General features: G+C 42.4%; 2 protein-coding genes across 3 annotated transcripts; one reads left to right on the top strand and one right to left on the bottom strand.

Moving 5' to 3' along the window:
- Nucleotides 1–575: 575 nt before the first annotated feature.
- Nucleotides 576–8,951, bottom strand: LOC136547452 (probable histone-arginine methyltransferase CARM1). 2 transcript variants are annotated; one of them, XM_066539400.1, is made up of 15 exons: nucleotides 8,598–8,951; nucleotides 8,369–8,440; nucleotides 7,670–7,778; nucleotides 5,962–6,105; nucleotides 5,747–5,850; nucleotides 5,539–5,637; nucleotides 5,388–5,457; nucleotides 4,643–4,739; nucleotides 3,804–3,858; nucleotides 2,957–3,040; nucleotides 2,545–2,622; nucleotides 2,349–2,452; nucleotides 2,075–2,247; nucleotides 1,833–1,990; nucleotides 576–1,009 (listed from the first exon to the last, which is right to left on the bottom strand). In XM_066539400.1, exons 1-15 carry the CDS (start codon nucleotides 8,790–8,792, stop codon nucleotides 929–931), a joined length of 1,623 nt encoding a protein of 540 aa, XP_066395497.1. In that variant the 5' UTR covers nucleotides 8,793–8,951; the 3' UTR covers nucleotides 576–928. The 2 variants fall into 2 exon arrangements, with proteins under 2 accessions (XP_066395497.1, XP_066395498.1); XM_066539401.1 differs by having other exon boundaries at nucleotides 7,670–7,775.
- Nucleotides 8,952–9,814: 863 nt separating this feature from the next.
- On the top strand, nucleotides 9,815–11,129 carry LOC136544667 (protein ANTAGONIST OF LIKE HETEROCHROMATIN PROTEIN 1-like). Its single transcript, XM_066536746.1, has 3 exons — nucleotides 9,815–9,912; nucleotides 9,995–11,016; nucleotides 11,110–11,129. The coding sequence occupies exons 2-3, from the start codon at nucleotides 10,002–10,004 to the stop codon at nucleotides 11,127–11,129; spliced, it is 1,035 nt and encodes a 344-aa protein (XP_066392843.1). The 5' UTR covers nucleotides 9,815–9,912; nucleotides 9,995–10,001.
- Nucleotides 11,130–22,410: the final 11,281 nt, after the last annotated feature.

Here is a 22,410-nt window from a genome sequence, read left to right as displayed (position 1 = left end):
TTTGACCCTGCAATTTGGCTTTGGGGTTAAGGAACAGAAGATTTGGCGACATGTTCGACCGACAGATTTTTTAAATAGGACCATTGACAGATTGTACTCTTTTTTTTTGACAACATTGACAGCACCCCCAAAGTTGGTGGAAGCACGCAGGTTGGGACGGGGCTATTCCATTGGCGTCGTTTGATGCACTCCGCGACCGCGATCTACAGACCGTCCTGCGCGGACTCACGTGTGTCGGATTCCTGCTGCTTTCCAACTTCCAAAGCCGGCGGATTCAGATCGGATCCAGGCTTCAGCGAACTCGGGCTCGGCAACACAAGAGTGGTCTCGAATTAGATTAGAGCCCCCATCAGAAATAGCTTCATCACAACTTGCAAGCACTAAGCACTACCACTACTGGATCTCAAATTATGCCAGAAGCTATGGACCAGGCCACAATGACTCCATATGCCTAGCATACCAACGGACGTTGGCACAGTAGGGACCAGACCAAACTGCGAATGAAGCCAACTGAATCAAACACTCAAGATTTGGTGCATGCAGATACGCCACGACAAGACGCACGAGCGGTATGGAGCCAAATTGAATTAAACATGCTTAACATGAAAATAAATTAATTTCTAACAAGAATATATCAAACAACATACACCCGTCCTTGTTAGATGCCTTCGCTCTTCACTTTACCTGAAACCAAATACACTTTATAATTGCCTTTTTCAACTCCCTCCTAAGTAACGGTGCAGGCGCGACCGCAGTTAGCTGCAGCTACACAACTCAGGAATGATCTCGTACACCTCGGACGTGATGTTAGCATTTGGCAGCTAACGCCTGACAACATAGGCTAAGGAGCACTCTGAACTGTTGGTACTTGTACAGACCTGAGCTCGTTGCTGGAATCAGAGCATACAACTCAGGTTCTTCAGGCTGTCTAGTTGAGGCCGCAATCTTGGTCTACTTGGTCTATCGTGATGCCTGGGCTAAGCCCTTCCTGCATCTGCTGCTCTGATCCCTGTTTGCAAATATAAATGTTACAATAACATACGTGAATGCAGCAAAATGATGCTGGTCTAAAGCTGAAATTTCGATTATAACTAGGTATGCAAGTTTATTTTTCTCTGCCCAAAGAACCAGACGTAATTCTCAAGCAAAATATCCACCCAAATTCCAATAACATACCATACCCCTCGCCCAACAAAACACAAACAAAAATTGGGACGTGGAACCCTAATCATGACCTTATGTCAATGGCTAACCACCAGAAAAAACTTTTGTCTATTGTGATGATCCTGGAGCGGGCAGGAGCCAGTGTTGCTATACTGTAGTACTGCAACATGTCCAGTATGATAAGAACATCACAAGCATTTTGCAAGATTTTCCCTCAACTGACTTGTAGTAATAAGAATATCACTACTATCAAAACTTTTTAGCACAGTACTGTTGGCCTGCTGTGCATGCACATGGGATGTACTGCACAGCAGGACAACAGCCGAACTGCTTCAGAGTTAGGGCGTGTTTAGTTCCGAAAATTTTTGGCTTTTGGCTACTGTAGCACTTTCGTTTGTATTTGGCAAAAATTGTCCAATTATGGACTATTTAGGCTTAAAAGATTCGTCTCACGATTTCTCGACTAACTGTGTAATTAGTTTTTTTTTCGTCTACATTTAGTACTCCATGCATGTGCCGCAAGATTCGATGTGACGGTTACTATGCAAAAAATTTTGGCTTTTGGGTGGAACTAAACGGGGCCTTAGGTATGATGAACCATGTTCTGGAAGGTCAGAGACAGAATTCAGAAATAATAACTGCTGCTACAATGCGAAGGTACATCATACCTGGGGCTGCAAAGATGGCAATTGCTGCTGCTGCTGATCTTGTGGCACCATGTAGGATTGCGGCTGAGACAACCTGTAGTATGGCTCCTTGAGTTCAAGTTTTCCAGTTGACGTCTGTAGGATACCGCCTTGCTCCGCACCCACACCCCACATTTTAGCTTCAAGTAAGAATCAAATAAGCATAACTATAACCTTCAAATATACAAGACTGGAGAAATGGAAAAATAGGGAGAGAGCCTAACCTGACATTGTCAAGTATATTGTGTAGCTTTGAGAACTATGGGCTACGAGATGAAGACGGCCAGTTATTTCTTGACCAGCCATGACATACAATGGCTGTGAAAGCACACATCGCAGTTGGTACCAGTGAGTGGTAGGGGATCCTGGAGCAGTGGTAAGCCACCTTTGCACAGTGCTGCAGTACAGCATAGCAGATTTAGAATAGCGGAAGACAAATCCAAAGGAGTGCTGCGACTCTGTAAATATTACTAGTCAACAGAATTTCCAGTTACTTACCTCCCATTAAACAATACATCAAACCAACAAGCTAATCCATGTACTCTAGTGCCAACAGATGCTACAAAACTCAGAGGAATATCAATCTCGTAAAGCTCCTCTTCCTGGAAAAGAAAGATAAGCATGTCATATTTCCATCAAACCAAGAAATCTTTCAGAAAATTCACATGGAATTTAGATCTCATGCCATGCTTACCTTCATGCTAGTAAAATCAAGTGTATGATATGTTGGCTGAGAAATTAATAATCTTGGGTCAAATGCATCCACAACAGGCTGCATGAGAATAGAATAGGCATTTAGATTTGTCAAGGAAAAAGAAAGAGCCACTCAAATTAATAAGACTCTTTACCACAGAACCAGGCAACAGTAATAATAACAGAAGAAAAATCTTAAGAATTGTTCACTACAGCCATAAAAGTTCTGGGACAAATCATGTCACGTCCGTAATTGAATACAATTAGTGATTTAGTAGTCAATATACATATCTACCACAATCCAAGCCCACTGTTCCAATTTGCAAGCACAGAGAAAGGAAGAAGAAATTACTAGTTTCTCATCACAGCAAAAGCAAGAACACATAACCTACAGAATGGAACTGCAGTGTAACCTGTGAAAAGTATCCCTGGAATGCTGAACCATGTAAAGGTGTAAGATCAACACCAAAAAAATTGTGCTGCTGCCAAAAGAGAGCCTGCAAGAGCACATAACCTAGATATTAGCAACACTACATGAGAAAGACCTGATACTAAAATATAGACACACATGAAGAGATCATGAGTTCATAAAAATAATGTATAATCAAATAAGACAGATCTTTTCACAACAAGATGGCAACATAAATAACAAAATCAATTATGAATAAGCAAAAGTGCTGCCAAAGTGAAGTTGCCACATTAAAATTTAAATATCCAACAAAGGTATCAAACATAGCAGTTGGTGGCGTGGTATCTTCCTATCCTACTTTGAAACCTAGGGGAATTACTATAGGCATATTTTAATATTTGATGGATGGCTCATGGGATACTAAATATTGAAGAAGATTTTTTTTTCATAATTTAATTACCAAAACAAAAGATGAACAAAAAAGCTACCACAATTAGATAGGATCAGAATCCCATGATTAGCCATTAGTCTACTAGCCCACAGGTGTACCATAATATTTGCTTTAGATAAGTTACGATGTCCAGTGATGCAGCACTGGACTTCAATCCTCAGTTTATGCAATACTGCTACTTGAAAAGCATTGTTCCTATTAAGTTGAGCCTTCAGCCCTACGCAGTTCTCATGGATACAAAAGATTGAGCAGTCATCATTAAGAATGGGTGCTATTCCCTCATATATTGAGGATGAAAAAAAGGCATTTTCATATTGGAATTTACAGTAACATTAATAAAGCATTACAAAAAGGCATTAGACAGCAATAATGTAAGGAAAACCTAGCAATGATTTAGTACCTTGTTTGCCATTTCAACATAAAGGTATTCATCAGAAAATGGAGCCATGTGAATCCTAAAAAGACATGAAGTATTGATGAGTAATTTGAAATACCAAAGTCTGCACAGAAGAACTGATGACTATGCATGCCTCTGAGCTCATTATTTTAAACAAATATTGTTGGACTGCTTGTAAGAACATTAAACTCATATGCTGTAAAAAGAAAAACACCTCCACGTACTAAAAGAGACCTATATGATCTTCTAATTATATTCAAATCCACCCTAAAGACTCTCAGTATCAATAGCAAAAACAACATGGCCACCACAGGCTTGACTACAAGGTCCAAACAGTATCTCAAACCTTAGGAAGTAAGGCAACCGCAAGGGTGTTACAGTAAATACATGTAACTGAAGCATAGAAGTGCAGAGGCCGATATACTAAAATGTACTTTTGTGACTTAATAATACTTCTTATCGTATGACACAGATAATGACTTGATGGCTTATAAAGGTTTCAACATTTGCAATCCATGATCAAGAGAGCCACCAAACCGATATGCTGCGAAATTGCTCAGCAATAGAAGAAAACTGAACCCCACGTAAGGCTGAAAATCTAGGAAACAGGTAATACAGGTAGGGATGTAGGATGTAAACCAAGTACAGGCAGGACATAAACTAAGTGCATACAGAAAGTCAAAAAAAAAACTTCTATGAAATGAATAGAATTACTAATTAAGCACACAAGGAATAATCGTGCAAAAAGTTGATATGGCCTTTTTGTTTACCAGATGAATCAAATACTATCAAGATTCAAGAGCAATTAAAATTTAGCATGTAATTCTAAGTGGCAAATATACCTTCCTGTTGTTGGAAACATTTTACCATCTGGAGCAAGGAATCTGTCTCTAGCTATGACATAGGACTCTAGCATCCTCTCATTAATCAGAAGGGTTCCTAAAAGCATGGGAGTACAAATCAATCAATAATGGATAAAACAGGAAGGAAAAAAAATGAACTCATGATCTTATTACTCTTCAACAAGGTCTGAATTGTCAAAATTGCCATTTGGCCCAGTGAACAAAATCGAAGAACAACTGGATATTTGTTTGTCGTGAACATTGGAGTAGACTAAAACCAAATACATGATTCATTCAAAATATTTAATCTTTCTAAACACGAGGAAATGTTAAGTATCATAACATTGTTTTGAGGAAGCAAGTTCTAGGCCATATCTCCAAACTCAAACAACAATAGTGAAACATTACAAATAACAGCTGGTGTAGCTCGGGCATGCAACTCTCCAATAGAGTCAATGAATCGTTCAGAACGCAAGTGATGTCGTTTTCATCTATTCTACAAGGCTATACCAACAGACCACAGCCAATACAAAGGGCTCGTAAGATGAAGACAATTCTAACATAAAAACGGGTTTGTTTATAGATATGTTTTTATTTATATCAGGTTAAACGTATGATAACAACCTAACATTGTATTTTTCAATACCTGTGAATAATATTAATAGATAACAAGTGATTAATGTGAGGCATACAGGCAGAAGAAAAACAATAAGAACACTGCAGAAAATGTCAAAGAGTGCCATACCCATAGGCTCAGAAATCAGTATGTCAGCTTTCTCTGGAAGCTCTACTTCCTCAACCTTGCCCTTGATGACCTATTCAGGAGGGGGTAAAATATCAGTTGAGGGTCAAAGCTAACAAAAAAAGGGTACTGTTTCAAGGGATACAAAACAAACCGTGATCCGTTGTCCAAGAGACGGGTTCCCGGAGATTAGACGTTGAGCATGTTCAGCCATTTCAGACGCCTCAACTGCATATACATGTCTGGCACCAGCCTAACATTAACATACCAAACCACTATCTGTCAACTCAAGTTACATCACAGTATCAATCAAGCACAGAAGTAACTAGTAAGCGAGGCAATGTTGGAAGTTTAAAGTGCACCTGGGCAGCAAATAATGAAAGGATACCACTTCCAGCCCCAACATCAACCACAACTCGACCCTCAAAGTCAGATCGGTTTTCCATTACAGCAGCATAGTATGTTCCTGAAGGGAAAGAATGTGCATGGCCTTGTCAGTATTAGTGCAGAATGTGAACTACCATGACACCCTGTGGATCAGAATAGAAAGAACTGAGGGCTTTAGGTGGTAAGACACCTGTCCGCACAAAATCTTGTAACATGTTTTGCTGATGTAATAGCTGGCCATAGTAGTGGAAATACATCTTTGCTGATGATGCCTCAATTTTTGTATCGAATTTGCTTTTCGAAGCAATTATTGATCCATTCTCCAGCCGCTCACCTGTCACATAAGAAAGAATAAGTATTTTTGCAAAAAAGAAAAAGAAAAAAAAACGTTACACCATACATCCATCAGTTTAAACGTATTTATTTTTTGAAAAGTCAAATTTTACAAATTTTGACGAAATAGTTTTTCAAATAACGAGTTGAGCATACAAAGTTCACATCAACAGGTTCAGATTTAAAAAGAAATCTTAAGATGACGTTAAGCTTGTAGCATTGACAGTATGTATTGGAAGAGAAATCGACAGTCAAATCAACTTTAAACTACTTTCACCTAACCAAAATACACCCGATGTTAATGGACAGAGGGAGTCAAAGTAATTTTTCTGTCCCTTTTGGCATTAAGTCATGCAATAAGCAGATCTGATGTATGTTTATCTTTTGTTTAAAAGCTCTGCAGCTGCAGAGTGTTCATTCAACCTCTCCAATAGGGATGAAAACGGACGGAAACGGGCGGAAAAACTCCTCTCCCATTTCCGTTTCTATATTTTTAGCGGAAACGGGATCGGGTTCGGGAAAAAAAAGGAATTAAAAACGGATGGGGATATACGGAAATACGGAAACAGACAAATACGGACGGAGAGACGGAAAAATAAGTTAGAATAACATGATCAAATATTCTTGAGTATACATGAACAAAGTCACAAAATAATATACACGTACGAAATTATCGGTCCAATATTCACTAGTATACCATGTGTTAACATGTTAACATGCATAATTTGTGATTAGTAGGTTTATGAACATATCAATTTCTAGACATATCTCACATAGATTGAAAACGGGATGAAAAACGGAATAAATACGGGTCAATTCTGGATAAAAACGGGATCTCGCGGAAACGGATGGAAAACCCCCTTTCCCGTTTCCGTAAATACGGAAACGGGATCCCACAAATACGAAAACGGACGGAAGAAAGTAGAAAACGGAACGGGTCGGAACGGGATTTTTTCCGTCCGTTTTCAACCTTACTCTCCAATGCATCAAACTGCACACAGTTTAATCTGACTGACAGTTACTATCTGGTAGGTCTGTCTGTGGAGCTGCACAACAAAATTATGCTAGTTCTGAAAATGACCAAGAACATAAAATTTCATCATAAAGGTAGAATTAGAGTATGTATGGACATAAAATTCTGATATTTCATAAGATTGTAGGATTACATGAGCATGCAAAAACACAGTGCAAGTCAGTATGACAGTATGTAGTCTGAAATTCACTAGTGCTCAAAGCAAATGCTTCACTCTTTTATGATGCAAATACAGGGCGGGCGTACCCAGTGCAAAGAGCTCCCGCTCTGTGCGGGGTCTGGGGAAGGGTGTCAGTGGCAAGCCTTACCCTCGCCCGTGCAATGCGAGGAGACCGCGACTCGAACCCAGGACCTTCCGGTCACAGGCGGTAAGACTCTACCGCTTGGACCAAGCCCGCCCTTCATGCAAATACAGGGGAAATACAAAAATGTTATGTCTGTAGCCATTAAAAAAACATAAGGTAATGACTCATAAACAGTGCAACAAAGCGTACTGCTGAAATTATCTGAAACAAGTCATGAAAGGACAAACCAGCTTTTCCACTAATAACTTGGTGTTTCCATCGTTGAAAAGCTAAAGAGAAGGCTTTGCTCTCAGCTTCTGTCCTAAGAACAACCTTAACTGCTCTTGAAAATGACTTCTGCCTCAAAGAACTGAGAGTTAACATGTAGCCATTTAATATGTACTACAATAAAGTTTTAATGTACAAGGACAAAGAATGATCTTCAGGTTCACATACAACTTGTTAATAGGTCAGCAAGCATGGCAATGGAGTTTAAACACATGGAGCTTTATGTCATGTCAGAAAGTAGTAAGTTTTTAGTGCTATTTACGCTCTTTTTCAGGAAAGTTAGCGTAGAAATAAAGAAATCAGGCTTCTGTGAGAATTCAAAGCATCGGACAAATCCTTTGCAGGCAGTGGGTAAAAAGTACCAATTCATTATTGCCATCCAGATATGAAGCTACATCCAACTAGATTTAGAAACATCGATCATTATACATAATGGGGGGGTGGGGGTGCTTCACCACCATCGAGCATTAAATGTTAATTATACGAATGTAAGGCGAGCTTGGAAATTGGAATGAAATATGCCAACGAAACATATTCTTCTTCGTAAACAAAATGCAATGCAATGTAACATGCTACTCTTGCCATGCTACACAGGCTGTAGTTCCACAAAGTCAGCGCAAGCAATTCAACCAGGCAGAAACAGAAAATTAACAAATTACCTCTTCCACGCCAGCCTTAGCCTCGGACTCGTCGCACACGCACAGCCACTCCCTCGGTCCCAACTTGAATACCTGAAAGCAAAACCCAAACGTGTCACTCCCCACAAAACGTCAGAGAGCAGCGTACACCTCGCCGGAACCACACCAAATCAAGCCAAAACACAGGCAGAGGCAGCACACACACTGCGCCCCGAACCCAAATCACATTCACCGAGATCACGGCGGCTACCTGCGCGTCGGCGAGGTCGATCTCGACCGTGGGCTCCGCCTCGGCCTTCCCGGCCTTCACGAGGCTGAGGCGCGGGGCCCCGGTGGTGGCGCCGAGGCCGAACGCGGCGGTGGCCCCCTCGGCCGCGGGCACGGCGGCGGCGGCGGAGACGTCGGAGAAGGCGACGTTGGGGAACAAGTCCGGCGACGACGCCATTGGGTCGGGACCGCCGGGATCAGAGACCGTAGCCGCCTAGGGTTTGGGGCGGGCGGGCTAGGGTTTTGCGTTGCGGGGGCGGGCGCTTGCCTCGCGAGCTGCCGCTGTTTGTACTCGTGGGTGGACTGGGCTGCGCGCGGTGGCGACCACCAGCCTTCGTAAGACTCTCTCCGACAAGGACACCCAAAATCCGTTTAACCTTTGGTTCCAACAACACTGAGACAAAAGAAAATTCTTTCTACACATAGATTTCTAGAAAAGAGGCGGCTCATATTTAGACCGTGTCTTTTAGTCACTCTAAAATAAATCTTTCGTATAAATAGTCTGTTAAACGCTAATTTTAGATCTATGTTTATTTTGGGTTTAGGAGTCCACGTAGCGTAGGTCTCTCGTTGGAGAAGTCTTAGGCTGTCCGCACCGCCTAAGTGCTAAATGGACCCGTAAAAGCACTATGGCCCACAAGTCAGGTTGCCTTTAAAGATCAGTAGTGGACCAGCGCTGCTCTCACTCGCCCGGTATAGCAGTCTCCAAATAAACTACCAACGGAAGTTCCCGCCGCCGCCATGGAGGTCGAGTGCGCCGCCGTCTCCGTCCTGTCCGGTGAGCAGCTCTTCGATTCCTTGTAGCAACGACTGGCCATGGCCTAGAAGCATCCGTCTGAGCTCTCATCTGCCCCATCTAGCAGCCCAAGTAGCCAGATTTGATCTCGGCATGGCCGCCTGCTAGGGTTCGTCGCCTGTTCCGTCCACTCCATGGATACTCTGTAGTGTCCACCCCCGGCGGTCCTCTCCCTGTTCTCCTACGCTGACAGACCCTGTGCCACCTGGCGGCTTCCTGTTTTCATGGCCATGGCAGGCTATTTTGGTTCTTCCATGTGTAGGACATGGGTGATGCACGAAGAGGAGGACGAAGATGATTTTCATTTGATTGATGATGATGAGTACTTGGAGGCAGTGCAATTATTGGAGCTCGAGAATGTTGGATCCTCTCGTCGTATCCGTCGCTCGGATGCTCCACCAAAGCAGATACGACAAAGGGATCATGCTTACGGGGATGCGAGGATCCGTGCTGACTACTTTGGTCCCAATCCTGTTTACTCAGCGTTCCAGTTCCATCGACGGTGTGTTTGTAGAATTTGCTAGTCACGGATTACATTATTCATATATTTGCACCACATTGAGAGACCTTATCTTTATGTGCAGGTTTCGAATGCGCGCCCATGTGTTTGAGCGGCTTGTCGAAGCCATTGAAACTGCAGACCCGTACTTCAAGCAAAAGGAGGATGCCATTGGCCGTCTTGGGCTCACTGATTTGCAAAAGGCAGTTGCTGCTATTCACATTCTGGCATATGGTCTACCTGCTGATGCTGTTGATGAGTATGTCCGCATTGGTGAGTCAACTGCTCGTAAGGCTCTGCACCATTTTTGTCGGGCTATCATTTCTGTATTCGGGGAGTACTACCTACGTGCTCCGAACGCAGAAGATGTAACAAGGCTGCTGAAAATTAGAGAGGAATGTGGATTTCCGGGAATGTTGGGAAGCATTGATTGTATGCACTGGGAGTGGCGCAATTGCCCCTCGGCATATAAAGGCATGTTCACAGGGCGTGGGAAGCATCCATCCATGATACTTGAAGCGGTAGCTTCGCATGACCTTTGGATATGGCATGCATATTTTGGCATGCCAGGTAGCTGCAATGATATTAATGTGCTTCAAAAGTCGCTCGTCTTCTCTGCATATTTGAAAGGCAAAGCAGCTCCGGTATCATTCACCATTAATGGTCACACGTATGACATGGGTTACTATCTTGCTGATGGTATATACCCCAATTGGCCGGCTTTTGTGAAGACCATTTCCCATCCTCTGGATATGAAGGCATCACACTTTGCTAAGGAGCAGGAAAAAGCTCGTAAAGATATTGAGCGTTGTTTTGGTGTCCTTCAGTCTAGGTGGGCTATTGTTCGAGGCCCTGCGTATGGTTGGAATCGTGAACAGATTAGGGACATTTTGACAGCATGCATAATTATACATAATATGATTATTGAGGATGAAGGGAAACTTGCGGAGAACACAGACTATGACAATGTTGGGGTTGGTGCTACTCCATACCAGACCATAACCCAAGAGAGATCAGAGTATATCAATAAGCATCATAAGTTGAAGAATCTTACCATCCATAGCCAGTTACAGATGGACCTCATCGAACACCAATGGATGAGGCACGGTTCATCCTAATGGAGGTACTGCAACATGCGTTCAGATTCTTGTTATAAATGTCACTGAAGTCTTTACATATCTGAATTCATTCTTGTTTCAGGAACTGCTAAAGGGGACTAGATCATCTCAATAGGGATTGTCACTCATGTTTGTCGGGTTGGTCTTCATGTCGTCGGTGGAAGCTTGATCAACGACATCTCAATAGGATGTGCTAATACATGAGCAGTTGTGTTTAACTTTCTATGAATCTTGAAATTTTTGCCATTGATCCTTGTCGAATGGCAACTCAACGCCAGTATTGCCTCTTGGATTTTTCTTCTTGCCAAGATTAATTATGCTTAGTGAAATGTAAAATGGTTTGATGGAAGTGCTTATGCTAATTCAAGCTGGTAAAATGCTCAGTAGCTGTTGCAGTGCTGTGGTTGTGCCACCTTGCTAGGCGCATTATCCATTATCTAAAAAAGACAATCACCAGCAAAGCTACAATAATGCATCCATGAGCCACGATCACTCTTTACTAACCAAATATAGTAATATGAGACAAGTCAAACAACTTTTCCTTAAAAAATCTATGGTTAATGTTAGAGCAATATTGTGTACCTGCCAGACATGAATATATATGTAGCCTAGGTGATTTTTCTTTAGAATTGAAGTACAGAAACATCAGCACAGAACCGCAAAATAAACAATTATGTGGCATAGGTCCAAACATAGTAAACATTTAAATTATAACATGGGTTCACAATTATTAGTAGTACAACACAACCACTGCAAGGTAGCCTCAGCTACTGAGTCTATTACAATCCTCAAGGCAACACACTACAACAGAAGTTTAATGGTCTACTAGTACAAGAAATGAGTTCGGATTATTACAACACTGGTTTAAGGGTCTACATTGTCATCTACATTAGCACCAATGTTCTGCAGTATCTCTTGTTGTTTCTTTGCATAGTACTTGCGGAGGCGTGGAACACACTTGTCCAAATCAATCCCGAGGATGCGCTCTTCCTCGTGTGTTTGTAGTATGTCAGCTTTCTTACGCATGAGCCGCAGTTTCTCTTCCTCAATTGCTGCCATGTGCTGATTGTGTTGGCGCAGCTCATCGTATCTCTGTGAGTCGATGGCTGTCATTTGCTCATAGCGAGAGCCTTTCTTCGCATTTTCTTCTTGCCATATTGAAAGCTTTTGTATCGACAGGTCCTGCAACTTAGAAACATACTAAGATGAATCTGACGTAGAGGACGAGGCAGATTTCTTAGCTGCTCTTTTAGCTGCATCCCTCCCCATAGGCCTCTTGCTCCCTGAGTACTGAGAGGACGGTGTCCCCGGGTCATCATCGTTGATGTTGAAGGCTGTGGGAATATGATCAGCTATTGCATCGTCGTCTCCATGTTGTGCCCCTCTGAGGTTGAGCTCCATCCACTTAGGCTCGTCCTTCAGCAAATCCCAGCAATGCACGTAAATAAACGGGTACTCTTCGATGTATGCAAAGTTCGCTAGAGCTAAAGAGGTCTGCAAAAGGGGTACATAATTTTAGAATTATGAAGCAAACTCTAGATCAAACCAAATGACAATACCAGATCATATTTTGTTAATAAAACGATGGTTTCATAATTCACCTTATCGGCATCACTCATCCCGCTCGGATTGTCTCGAAGAACATCTACCATGTACCCTGCAAATTTATTCGCTTCAGCCTTGATAGTGTCCCAGCGACTCTGCAGCGATCTGAAACTTCTCTCAGGGTAGGAACCCCTCCTGTTATTGTACTGGCTTGTAATCCTAGCTCAGAACCCGTCCTTCTTCTGCCCTGTGTTTATAATTGGGTCGCAGCTAATTTCCAACCATGACTTCACAAGGAACACATCTTCTTTTGGGGAGAAGTTGGATAACTTGGTGCGACTAGGTACGACCTTGCGCCGTCGACCAGCCGGCAACAATGCTCCTTCACCATCACCCTGACTCTCTTTCAATACTACTGGTTCAACACTCTCGACTGTTGCAGCGACAGGCTGATTTTGAGCAGGTGTCGTAGGAGATGATGGTGGATTTGGGAGCGGCATGAACCCTTGGTTCAGAGCTACGGTCCATCCTCCCTGGTAATATGGGTACTGCAGAGCATATGGTTGCAGCTCTGGGTTCCACCCTCTATAGAAGCCTTGCATTGGAAGACCCCCGTCGAAACCGGTAATGTCATCACCAACTTGATCAGAATTATTAGGATTCATCCTGTAAAAAAATGAAGTAAATGCTACAATGCCCCTGTAAACCATATGGTTAAGTACATCTATGGACTGGACAACATGTTTTCATTTTTGTTCTGTATTTCTGTCAGAGTTCAACAAGCTGAAATTATCTTTAGATCATGCTACCATCAGGTTTCAAGTAACATACTACGTGAAGATGCCACAACTAAGAATTAATATACTAGCTACTGCTGATACAGAAAGAAAATTAGGGAACTAGCTGCTGTAGGTAACTGTTCTTCAAAATTCCGTTGTCAAAGCCACGCACAATGTAGTGAATTAGTGAAAAACGAATTTGGTTAGTGAAATGTATATTCAAGTAGAAGCATATTCTAAGAAATGTCTATCTATCCATATGACAGGTGTGTTGCAGGATGATTCTAAAAATTGTCTATCTATCCATATGTTCAGAAAGCCGTAGACCAACTGAAGTTACTGAATTGTATAACAACAGGAAGATCCAAATTTATTCAACTAGCTATTTCAAGAAACTAGCTACCGCTGAAACAGCCGAGAGCAACTGAGCTGGGGGCAGAGCGACAGCGGTGCCGGGAGCCGAGCGTGGTGACGGAGCCGGGCGGCCAGCGCGGCAGCGGTGCTGGGGCCGAGCGTGGCGGCGAAGGTGGCCGGCAGCGGGGCTGCGTGGCGAGTGCAGCGGCAGGCAGCAGGGCGAGCGCGGCGGCGGAGCTAGGCGGCCAGCGCGGCTAAGCGAGCGCCCGGAGGTTGGCCGCCGGCGGCGCCGCGTTGCGAGTGCGGCGGCAGGCCGGGGGGCCATTGTAGCGGCTGCGCAACGGAGGCAGGTCCGACAGGGTGCGCGCGGCTGCTTGCAGCGAGGAGCGCGATAGCTCACAACGGGACGGCGGGGCGACCGCAGCGAGGCCGGGGAAGCCACCGTGGCAGGTCGCAACAGCGACAGCCGCCGAGCGCCTCCAGATCTACAGGGTGCTGACTGATGTACAGGACTACCTTCTCCGTCGATGGCGAATCGCCGAACGCGCCGTAGAGCTCTCCTCCGAATCCGTCCGCGCCCGCCTCGACTCTCTCTGCCGCCGTTTCACAGCTCCAAACTTGGATTGACGACGGGGTGGATGAGGCTTGTTGCCCACCTTTGCTGACCCGCCCCTGCACTCCCCTCTCTCCCCAATGCCCTCGGATTTGAGGGAGACCGCCGGCTTCTCCAGGATGCCGTCGGGGAGCTCGCCGGACACTTCACAGCAATGGCGCGAGAGGAGCGTTGCTGGTGTGGTGGACGGGATAGCGTTCGTCTCCCACTGCGCTAGGTTTGGAGATACCCTGTAGCAAACGGAGGAATTGAGGATGAAATAGAGAGCAGCGGTGGGGACCTTTCCTCTGTATATTTCCAGTACAGGCTCGGTTCCAGGCGCGCGGTGCGGACAGCCTTACGCGGGCGACGACATGGACACGCCGCCGGAGCCCGGAGGCAGAGTTCGCAGGCGGTTGGGCCCACGAGTCATTGCAAGGTTTCTCGTGCGTGTCCGTCGCTTTTGAGACCGTGGGAGTTTGTTAAGCCCCCCGTGTTAAATCGGGTAATTTGCGGATTGGGCTTTCGTGACGTTCTGGGCGATTGGATTTGTTTCGTTGGAAGCCCAGAACACGTGTGGGCCATCGCCTACCTCTGGCGGCCATAGCGACGACGTGGCAAGATCCCTCGGAGGAATCAGGAAAGGACTGTGACATTTGTCAAGTTTCAAATGGCAAAGCTGGGCGGCTGGCCACGCGGCAGACTACTATTGGATGTAACTGAACGAGGAAACCCATCAGCGTAGAGTTGTTGGCCAGTTTCCTTCCGGCATTGACTGAGCTAGATAAAGCCATTCTTATTTTAAAGCAAGTATAATTAAGTCTTACTTCAAGCTGCAAGATCATCTGTGTCATCAAAATCCTATGTAGAGGAGAGATAATTGAAACGATAGAAGGAAGCGGGCCATTAGACTCTCTCCAACGACAAGGAGGTTATACGGGCATCCAAATTCAAAATGGATAGCAAGAGACTCAAAATCAGTCTCCAACCGAGTATCTATACGGGAGACCTATTTTGGGTTGCCTGAGAGGCACAACCAAAATATGGGCATCCTCTCTCCTGGAAACCTATTTGCAGAAATTATTCTTTTTAGGTCTTGTTGTTGGAGAAGATGCCGAACAGGTATTGAACTATTTGCCTGTAGCGCTATTCAAATGATGAATGGGTCTTGTATTTTGGGTGTTTTGTTGGAGTACTTAACAGCCCGGCTGCAGCACACGCAACGGAAAAAAAAAAACTCCCTCCCATTCAATCTCATACGTTCTTTTGCTACTACTATTTATTCTCTTTGCAGTCAACCTATTAGCTTGCCTATTATACAAGCATATGTGCCTAGCAGCACGATATGGGCGGGCTTATTATCCTTTCTCTTAAACACGTTCAGACTTATATTGTTTGTTAGTAAAACTTTTCTAAAAAACGCTATCATAAGAGACTACATAAATGGGACATGCTATCGATAAGTGCCCGAAAGTTAAGCTCATCTAAGCTGGAACAATAAAAAATCAACTACCTAACTGATAGGGAAAGTGACATTTTTTTCAAAAAAAAAAGATAAATCACAAGACATAGTTACAAAATTTTTCTATAGTCAAACAATGACAAAAATACCTACCTCCAGAATGACAATTAAAAGAACAAAACACAAAACATATTTTTTTTCTATAGCTAAACAATAACAAAATAATCTATGGTTTGAACATCAATAGATAAGTGTCTATGTCTAGTTAATCTCGCAAGTGTTTTTTTTATGGTCGCAAGAAATGCCAGGTATAAAAGTGCCCTCGTCCTCCACCAACCCCATTCTCAAATCAGGAAATTAAACTATCGCCTAAACCTCAGCCATTTTCAGGCACCTGAAGCACAAGAAGAGTATACATAAATAGATGAAGAAAAATTACGATCAACATAAGTTGGTCAGTCTCGGCTTTTATGTTTTAGTACAGATAAACTGCGGAAAAAGAAACACTCATTTTGGCAATAAGCAACTTATAAGATGGTATAGTGTATGGTATAAACTTAGCGTGTGTTTTTTCAAGATGAAAGAAGACTAAGTTACAAGATTTTGATATTAGTGAAATCATTATATATGTCTTGTCGTCGATGTATATGTTGTTTTCCATTGCATAACAAATAACTAGAAACATGAGCAGAGTGCATGAGTCAGACAGACTGTCAGAGACTCGAACACGGATGGACATGTTAGCAGAAGGCAATTATGGGTCTAAGGTCTGAACCACTGTTATAGCCAAGCTTGTATTAGGAAAATGCAATAAAATGTTACATGAACTGAACTAGTACCGTCAAGTGTTCTTTCAAAGAAAGATCTAGCAGTAATGAGTCTTTCAAACATCATGCTTTGGTCGATCACCTTTTTCTGTTTAGGTATAATCGTATCCAACTCAATTCACGTGTACATGAACCAAAGAACTATTGTCAAATGATGTTCTTTTCAAAGAAAAGAATACAGCGGTAACGAGTGTTTCAGACATCATGCTTTGGTTGGTTTGCCTTCCATCACAAGCAATGAAATATGGCGTGTATACATTGATAGAAAAAAGATCAAACCAAATAACTTGTATAACGGATGCATATACTTTTTTTTTGAAAAAATACATAATTTTATTTTAACATATTGTCTCCTCCTCCGTTTCAAATTACAGTTCATTTTGAATTAATCCTAATTAAATATTGAGTCTGTCTACCCAACAACCATGTGTTTTATGCAGTTTCAACACATAATTTTTTTTGCACCATAGAATTAAGATCCAACAACCTCTATCCTCCTTCTACCTTCAGTCTTCTTCTACCTCCAACCTTCTTCTACCTCCAGACAATCACAAATCACAAGATCACAGATGCACAGATCACAAAAAAAACAATTTTTTTCTATGAAGGACAAATCACAAATCGCAGAGGAGGAGGAGGTACCTGGAGCCGGATCCCTAGGTGGCCAACCAAGACATCTGACCTCTGGACCGCACCACCATGACCATGCAGTGCAGGACGACATGCATGCGTTCCAGCCATTGATGGCCTTTGGAGTTTGGTGGCAAGCCCGATGCTTCTCCTCTGCGGTCTCTGGACTGCCCTGGCCTGAGTGCATGCGTGACCGTGCTGGAACAGCGAAGGCGAACGACGCTGCGGAGGAGGCCCACCGGGTGCGATCCGAGTGCGGGCGGGCCCGACGCCGGTCGCCGAGCACTGGGAGCACCGGTGAAAAAGGAGAGAAAAAATCAATGTGTTTTTTTCTTCTAAAACACATGTGTTGTATAGCATTTCTGTTAAATATTTCTAACTTTTGACTAATATATTAGCATCTATAAAAAACACACTTAGAAATGATATGGTACGTAAGTTTTATTGAAATACTGTAATTTTGATGTTGTAAGAGCGGGCGAGCACTACCAGACCCTCACGGCCTCACTCCTTGGTACACGTATGGGAGTTTCTAGATTAAAAAAAAAAGTAGCTGAAGATCCCTATGAATAATTTGCCTCCATTGGTTGGATCAAGATCAATAAACATCTCCAGCTGCCGAGTATCTGTTCCAGCATCCCTGAACTGCCATAAGTAATACTACTGCTATAAAGAAAAGAAAGAAAAACATTAGTGAATGTCATGTACTCCTCTGTCTGAGCCGGGTCAGCCGCTGCGCTAATCATCCAAGTAGTGGAACAGCAGTCCCTGTACAGCTTGTATGTAATGCTGTCTGCCTGTTTGCAGCTCTTGGCAACAACATAACGCTGATAATCTGATATCGCTAGCTGCCGCTGCACAATCGTCAACAAAGGCTGCCGACAGATTCACAACCGAACTACTATTTCTCATGCGCAGCACGAGGATCAAAGCTGGTCGCAGTGAATAAACGAACGTGAAGACAATGCCACACCGTTTTAGGCCTCGTTCGGCTTACCCATATTCGGTTTGTTTGGCTTTTTTTTCAGTCGGAATCGTGTTTTTCTCTCACAATACTTCAGCTAGAACGGTGTTTTTCAGCCAATTTCAGCCAAAATTCTACCAGCCGAACGGGGCCTTAGTTTTGTTAACTTCTTTAGATCGTCTAGGTGTGGATCCAGTGGATGAGTTCTTTTCTATTTAGGATAATCAGTGACTTTGAGATTCAGAGGGAGTAGATAACAGAGAGAGAGATGTAGGAGCATCTGACCGTTGGAGGAGCTCCCTGCCTTCAATGGTTCGTTGGTGAAGCTCTGCACTAGGCAGCGACGGTCGGAGTAGCGGTGGAGACCGGCGGTGGTGGTGGAGGCAGTGGCGCTTCCCGCCGCTGGCAGTGCCACCCTCTGGATCGGATTAGGGTTAGGACAGTGGGGCTGTGGCGGCGGTGAACCTCGTGAACAGAGCCGTTTGCCCCACCTCCTCTTTATAGGCACTGTGCGACGGGGGCCCACTAGCCACTAGATGGCTAGACGTCCCCGATCAGGACGCCGATCAAGGGGTCCGTCTCGACCGTTGGGTCAAGACGGATGAGATCAATTCTAACATTCTCCCCCTTGATCTCAACTCATACTTTAACTTTAAACTTTGACTTTAATCACTTTTACTTTTATTTGTTCCATCACAGATTAGTGCATAGAGCATGCTTCATCGTCACGGTCAATCGCCGATAGACTTAACAGCTACAATACACATCTCTCTTCTGAAACAGATTCTTTAACTTTGGGCCCTTTATTGTCCGGAAATCATAGGCTATACCATAAACCCATGTCGACTGTGTGTTCTCTAAACACACTGGGTGGTAAGCCTTTTGTACGCGGATCCGCAAGCACTTGCTTGTTACTTTTATGTTCAATATTTTTAGTATGATTCCGGACTTTCTCCTTCACAACGTATAACTTTATCGTCAATGTGTTTGGCAGCACACTTGACCCGTTGTTATAGGAGCGAACTACTTAAATGGTTATTGATGTTGTATACCATTATCAATTCCAGGTGTAAGTTCTTTTAACCACTTCGCCTGTCCTTTAAGCCTCATATCAAGCTATACTGTGGGTATGCATCCTTGATGACACCACAACTGTTTCTTTGGAGCTTTTCCACAATAAAACTCTAACTGCGAGTGTTAGCTACTATGTGGGTTTCACTAAACATCTCGCCAAAATTTAACATTTGTACCCACAACTATTTGAGAGTACTTATTCTTTCTTACTCACCATGAGGCCTATAAATCTTTGCACAATTGCAAAACATTCTCATCTCCATTCCAGTGATCTATATCTGGACTGGACTTCTGTCAAAATATCCCGGATACATGAACTATGTCAGGGTAAGTTCTTGCTTATAAGCATTCATTAAGCTTCCAACAGCTGAAGCATATAGGACGTCCTTTTGATTGATCTCACATTCGTTCTTGGAACACTGAAAGTTCCGAAAACTATTACCCTTTACTATAGAAACAGGCGCAAGTTTACTCACATATATACTTTATTTCTTTAGAATCTTCTCTAAGTATACACTTGAGATAGTTCTAATACCCCTTTTCCTTTTATCTCGGTAAGTTCCAATTCCTGGAACGAATGATGCTTTACCAAGACCATTCTCATTGAAACTTGAGGACAAGAACTGCTTTTTCTCCAACAGTAGATTAACACCACTACTAGCGAGTAAGGTGCTACCCACATGCAGGATTAGGAAAATAAATTTCCCATGTTTAAACTTTGCATAAATACAATTGTCCTCTACATTCTCTTTAAAACCTAAACTTTCTTATTGTACTGTCAAACTTCAAGAACCACTGTCTTGAAGCTTGCTTTAATCCATAAATGGATTTCTTTAGGCAACATCCCTTTACGTTCTTTTCCTTCCACGACAAAACCTTTTGAGTTATGCTATGTAAACGTTTCCATACAAATTCTCGTTGAGGAATGTGTCTTTACATCCTTCTGATGTAACTGTAAATCGTAATGTGCCACTAATACCATTATGATTCTAAAAGAATCATTGCATGCTCATTATAATCTATTCCTTCTCTTTATGTAAATCATTTCACCACAAGTGGCGCTTTATAGCTTTTCATATTCTCTTTGGATATCTTTCTATATTTCCTTTAGAGTCACTTTGTCTTGTAGACCCATTATAGCCTACTGTTTTGGCTCCATTAGGAATTTCTTCCTAGTCCCAAACATCGTTGGTATTTATCGATTTCATTTCATGTTCCTTTGCTTCTTGCCATTTAGACGAGTGAACGTCTCTCATGGCTTCTTCAAATGAGGTGGAATCACTCTCTATTTGAATTTCTTTCTTAACTTTTACTTCTTAGTCACCAGAAATATCTAATTTTCTTATTCTTTGAGATCTTCTAGATCCTCGTGGCACTTCTTTCATATGGGGCTATTGTTACTCTTCATTGCCAAAAGGCAATTGTTCTATAGCCACCTGTATCACAAGATCCTTGTTTACTTATTCATCCTCTTTAAGAGCTAACATCTGGTGTTGTATATGTCATACAACATCAACATATATTAAGCTATTTGTTGCTCTAAACACTGTAGTGGATATGTAATCCCACTTCTATTCAAGCTTTAGGTATCTGCATACCATGCTCCCCCAGATTACTCCATCTTCTATAAAGATGGTGTATCTTCAAATTTCTTATATTGGGTTTAATCTGCTAAAAACTCATATGGCGTCGTCTAGTATGAATACTAGCTGGCTATGCTATCTTCCTATCGGAACTGTAAAAGGTCCAGGAATTTAGCTATTTCTTTACTTTAGGGGTATCGTTATTATGACCGTCTTACTCCCTCAACGATCACATTCATCTTTTATAGATCACTTTTACCTTCAATGCATAGTATGCATTGCATTATCTAAAGTATGGGGAAGTTTCTTTCTTAATCTTACATTTCTCCCCCTCGAAATGTGGTATGAACTTTTCTACCACAATTTCGAAACATTCAAAACTCTTGTGAATGAGGAAACTTTGATTACTTACTTCATCCACATGATTACATCATGCAAACAAAATTCGTATGGAAGTACATTTTCCTCATTACACTTCAAAACTCAACATAGTCTATTATTATCAATACTTCTGCAAGTCACACTTGCATATCATTCTTATCTCTTGGTTCACATGCAACTTTCTTTTGTTCTCAAACTCATTGAGTACTTATGACCATGACACAATCAGAGTGTACGGTAAATACTAGAATAGCATAAGAGCTATCCCAAACTTCTCTCCATGTGCGGGATATTTCTTTAGAGCATGAATCATCACATCCTCCTCCCGCCATGCGGGATAAGTACTATGCCAAACTCTCCCGCCATGCGGGATTGGTTAACATATGTACTATGCCAACTTTACCCCGTCATGCGGGTATTTTCTCAAACTTTTCCCGCCATGTGGGTACTATCACAAACTTTTTCCCGCCATGCGAGATAGTTCTCTTGAACAGACATAATTGCCAGGATTGGCTCGTGTTCAATCATCAAATTTAGAAATAAATCCGAATATTCTTTAACACACATGTGTAATCCAATGTTAGTCAAATTAAACATGTATATGACTTTTACAACTCTCATAAGTGAAACTGAAAATAAATTCTTCTTCACAGAGAGTACATAAAAGACATTTCTCAATAAAGACTCTCATTGATCTATCTCTTTTCTTGGATCAATATCCTAGAATTCTTTTCTTTTGAAGCCATTCTTTAAAGAGAACACAGTCCCTTAACCAATGGCATTCTTTTATACATAACTTGCCCTTAGGCATTTTATCATCTGAGTCACAAGTACCCAACTTATTTCTCTTTCTGCCTTCAAGAATGAAAGCATGGAGGTCTTTTGTCTGAAAAATATTCAACAATAATGCTCATTAAACTTTGAAAACTTTATATTCTATTCTATATCACCGTTGGGCAGAAATAGAATAAAACATCATTCTTCTACATTAATTCCACATCACCATTGGGCAGAAATGAAATTAACGTATAGAAATTCAATTAATCTTAAAAACATAAAACTGCTCCTCAAAATTAAATTCTCCCGTTGGTTCGAATTTAATTAGAAGACAATCAACTTTATCGCAGCGGAAACATGAAAATACATTTCTCTAGTTTAAGAGCATTCCTTGATCTTTATCTTTTTTCTGAAA

Source organism: Miscanthus floridulus, chromosome 3 (genome assembly GCF_019320115.1).
Source record: "Miscanthus floridulus cultivar M001 chromosome 3, ASM1932011v1, whole genome shotgun sequence".
In the NCBI taxonomy this organism is placed as follows: domain Eukaryota; kingdom Viridiplantae; phylum Streptophyta; class Magnoliopsida; order Poales; family Poaceae; genus Miscanthus; species Miscanthus floridulus.
The sequence above is the reverse complement of the archived record's forward strand: the minus strand, read 5'-3'. Positions and strand labels throughout refer to the sequence as shown.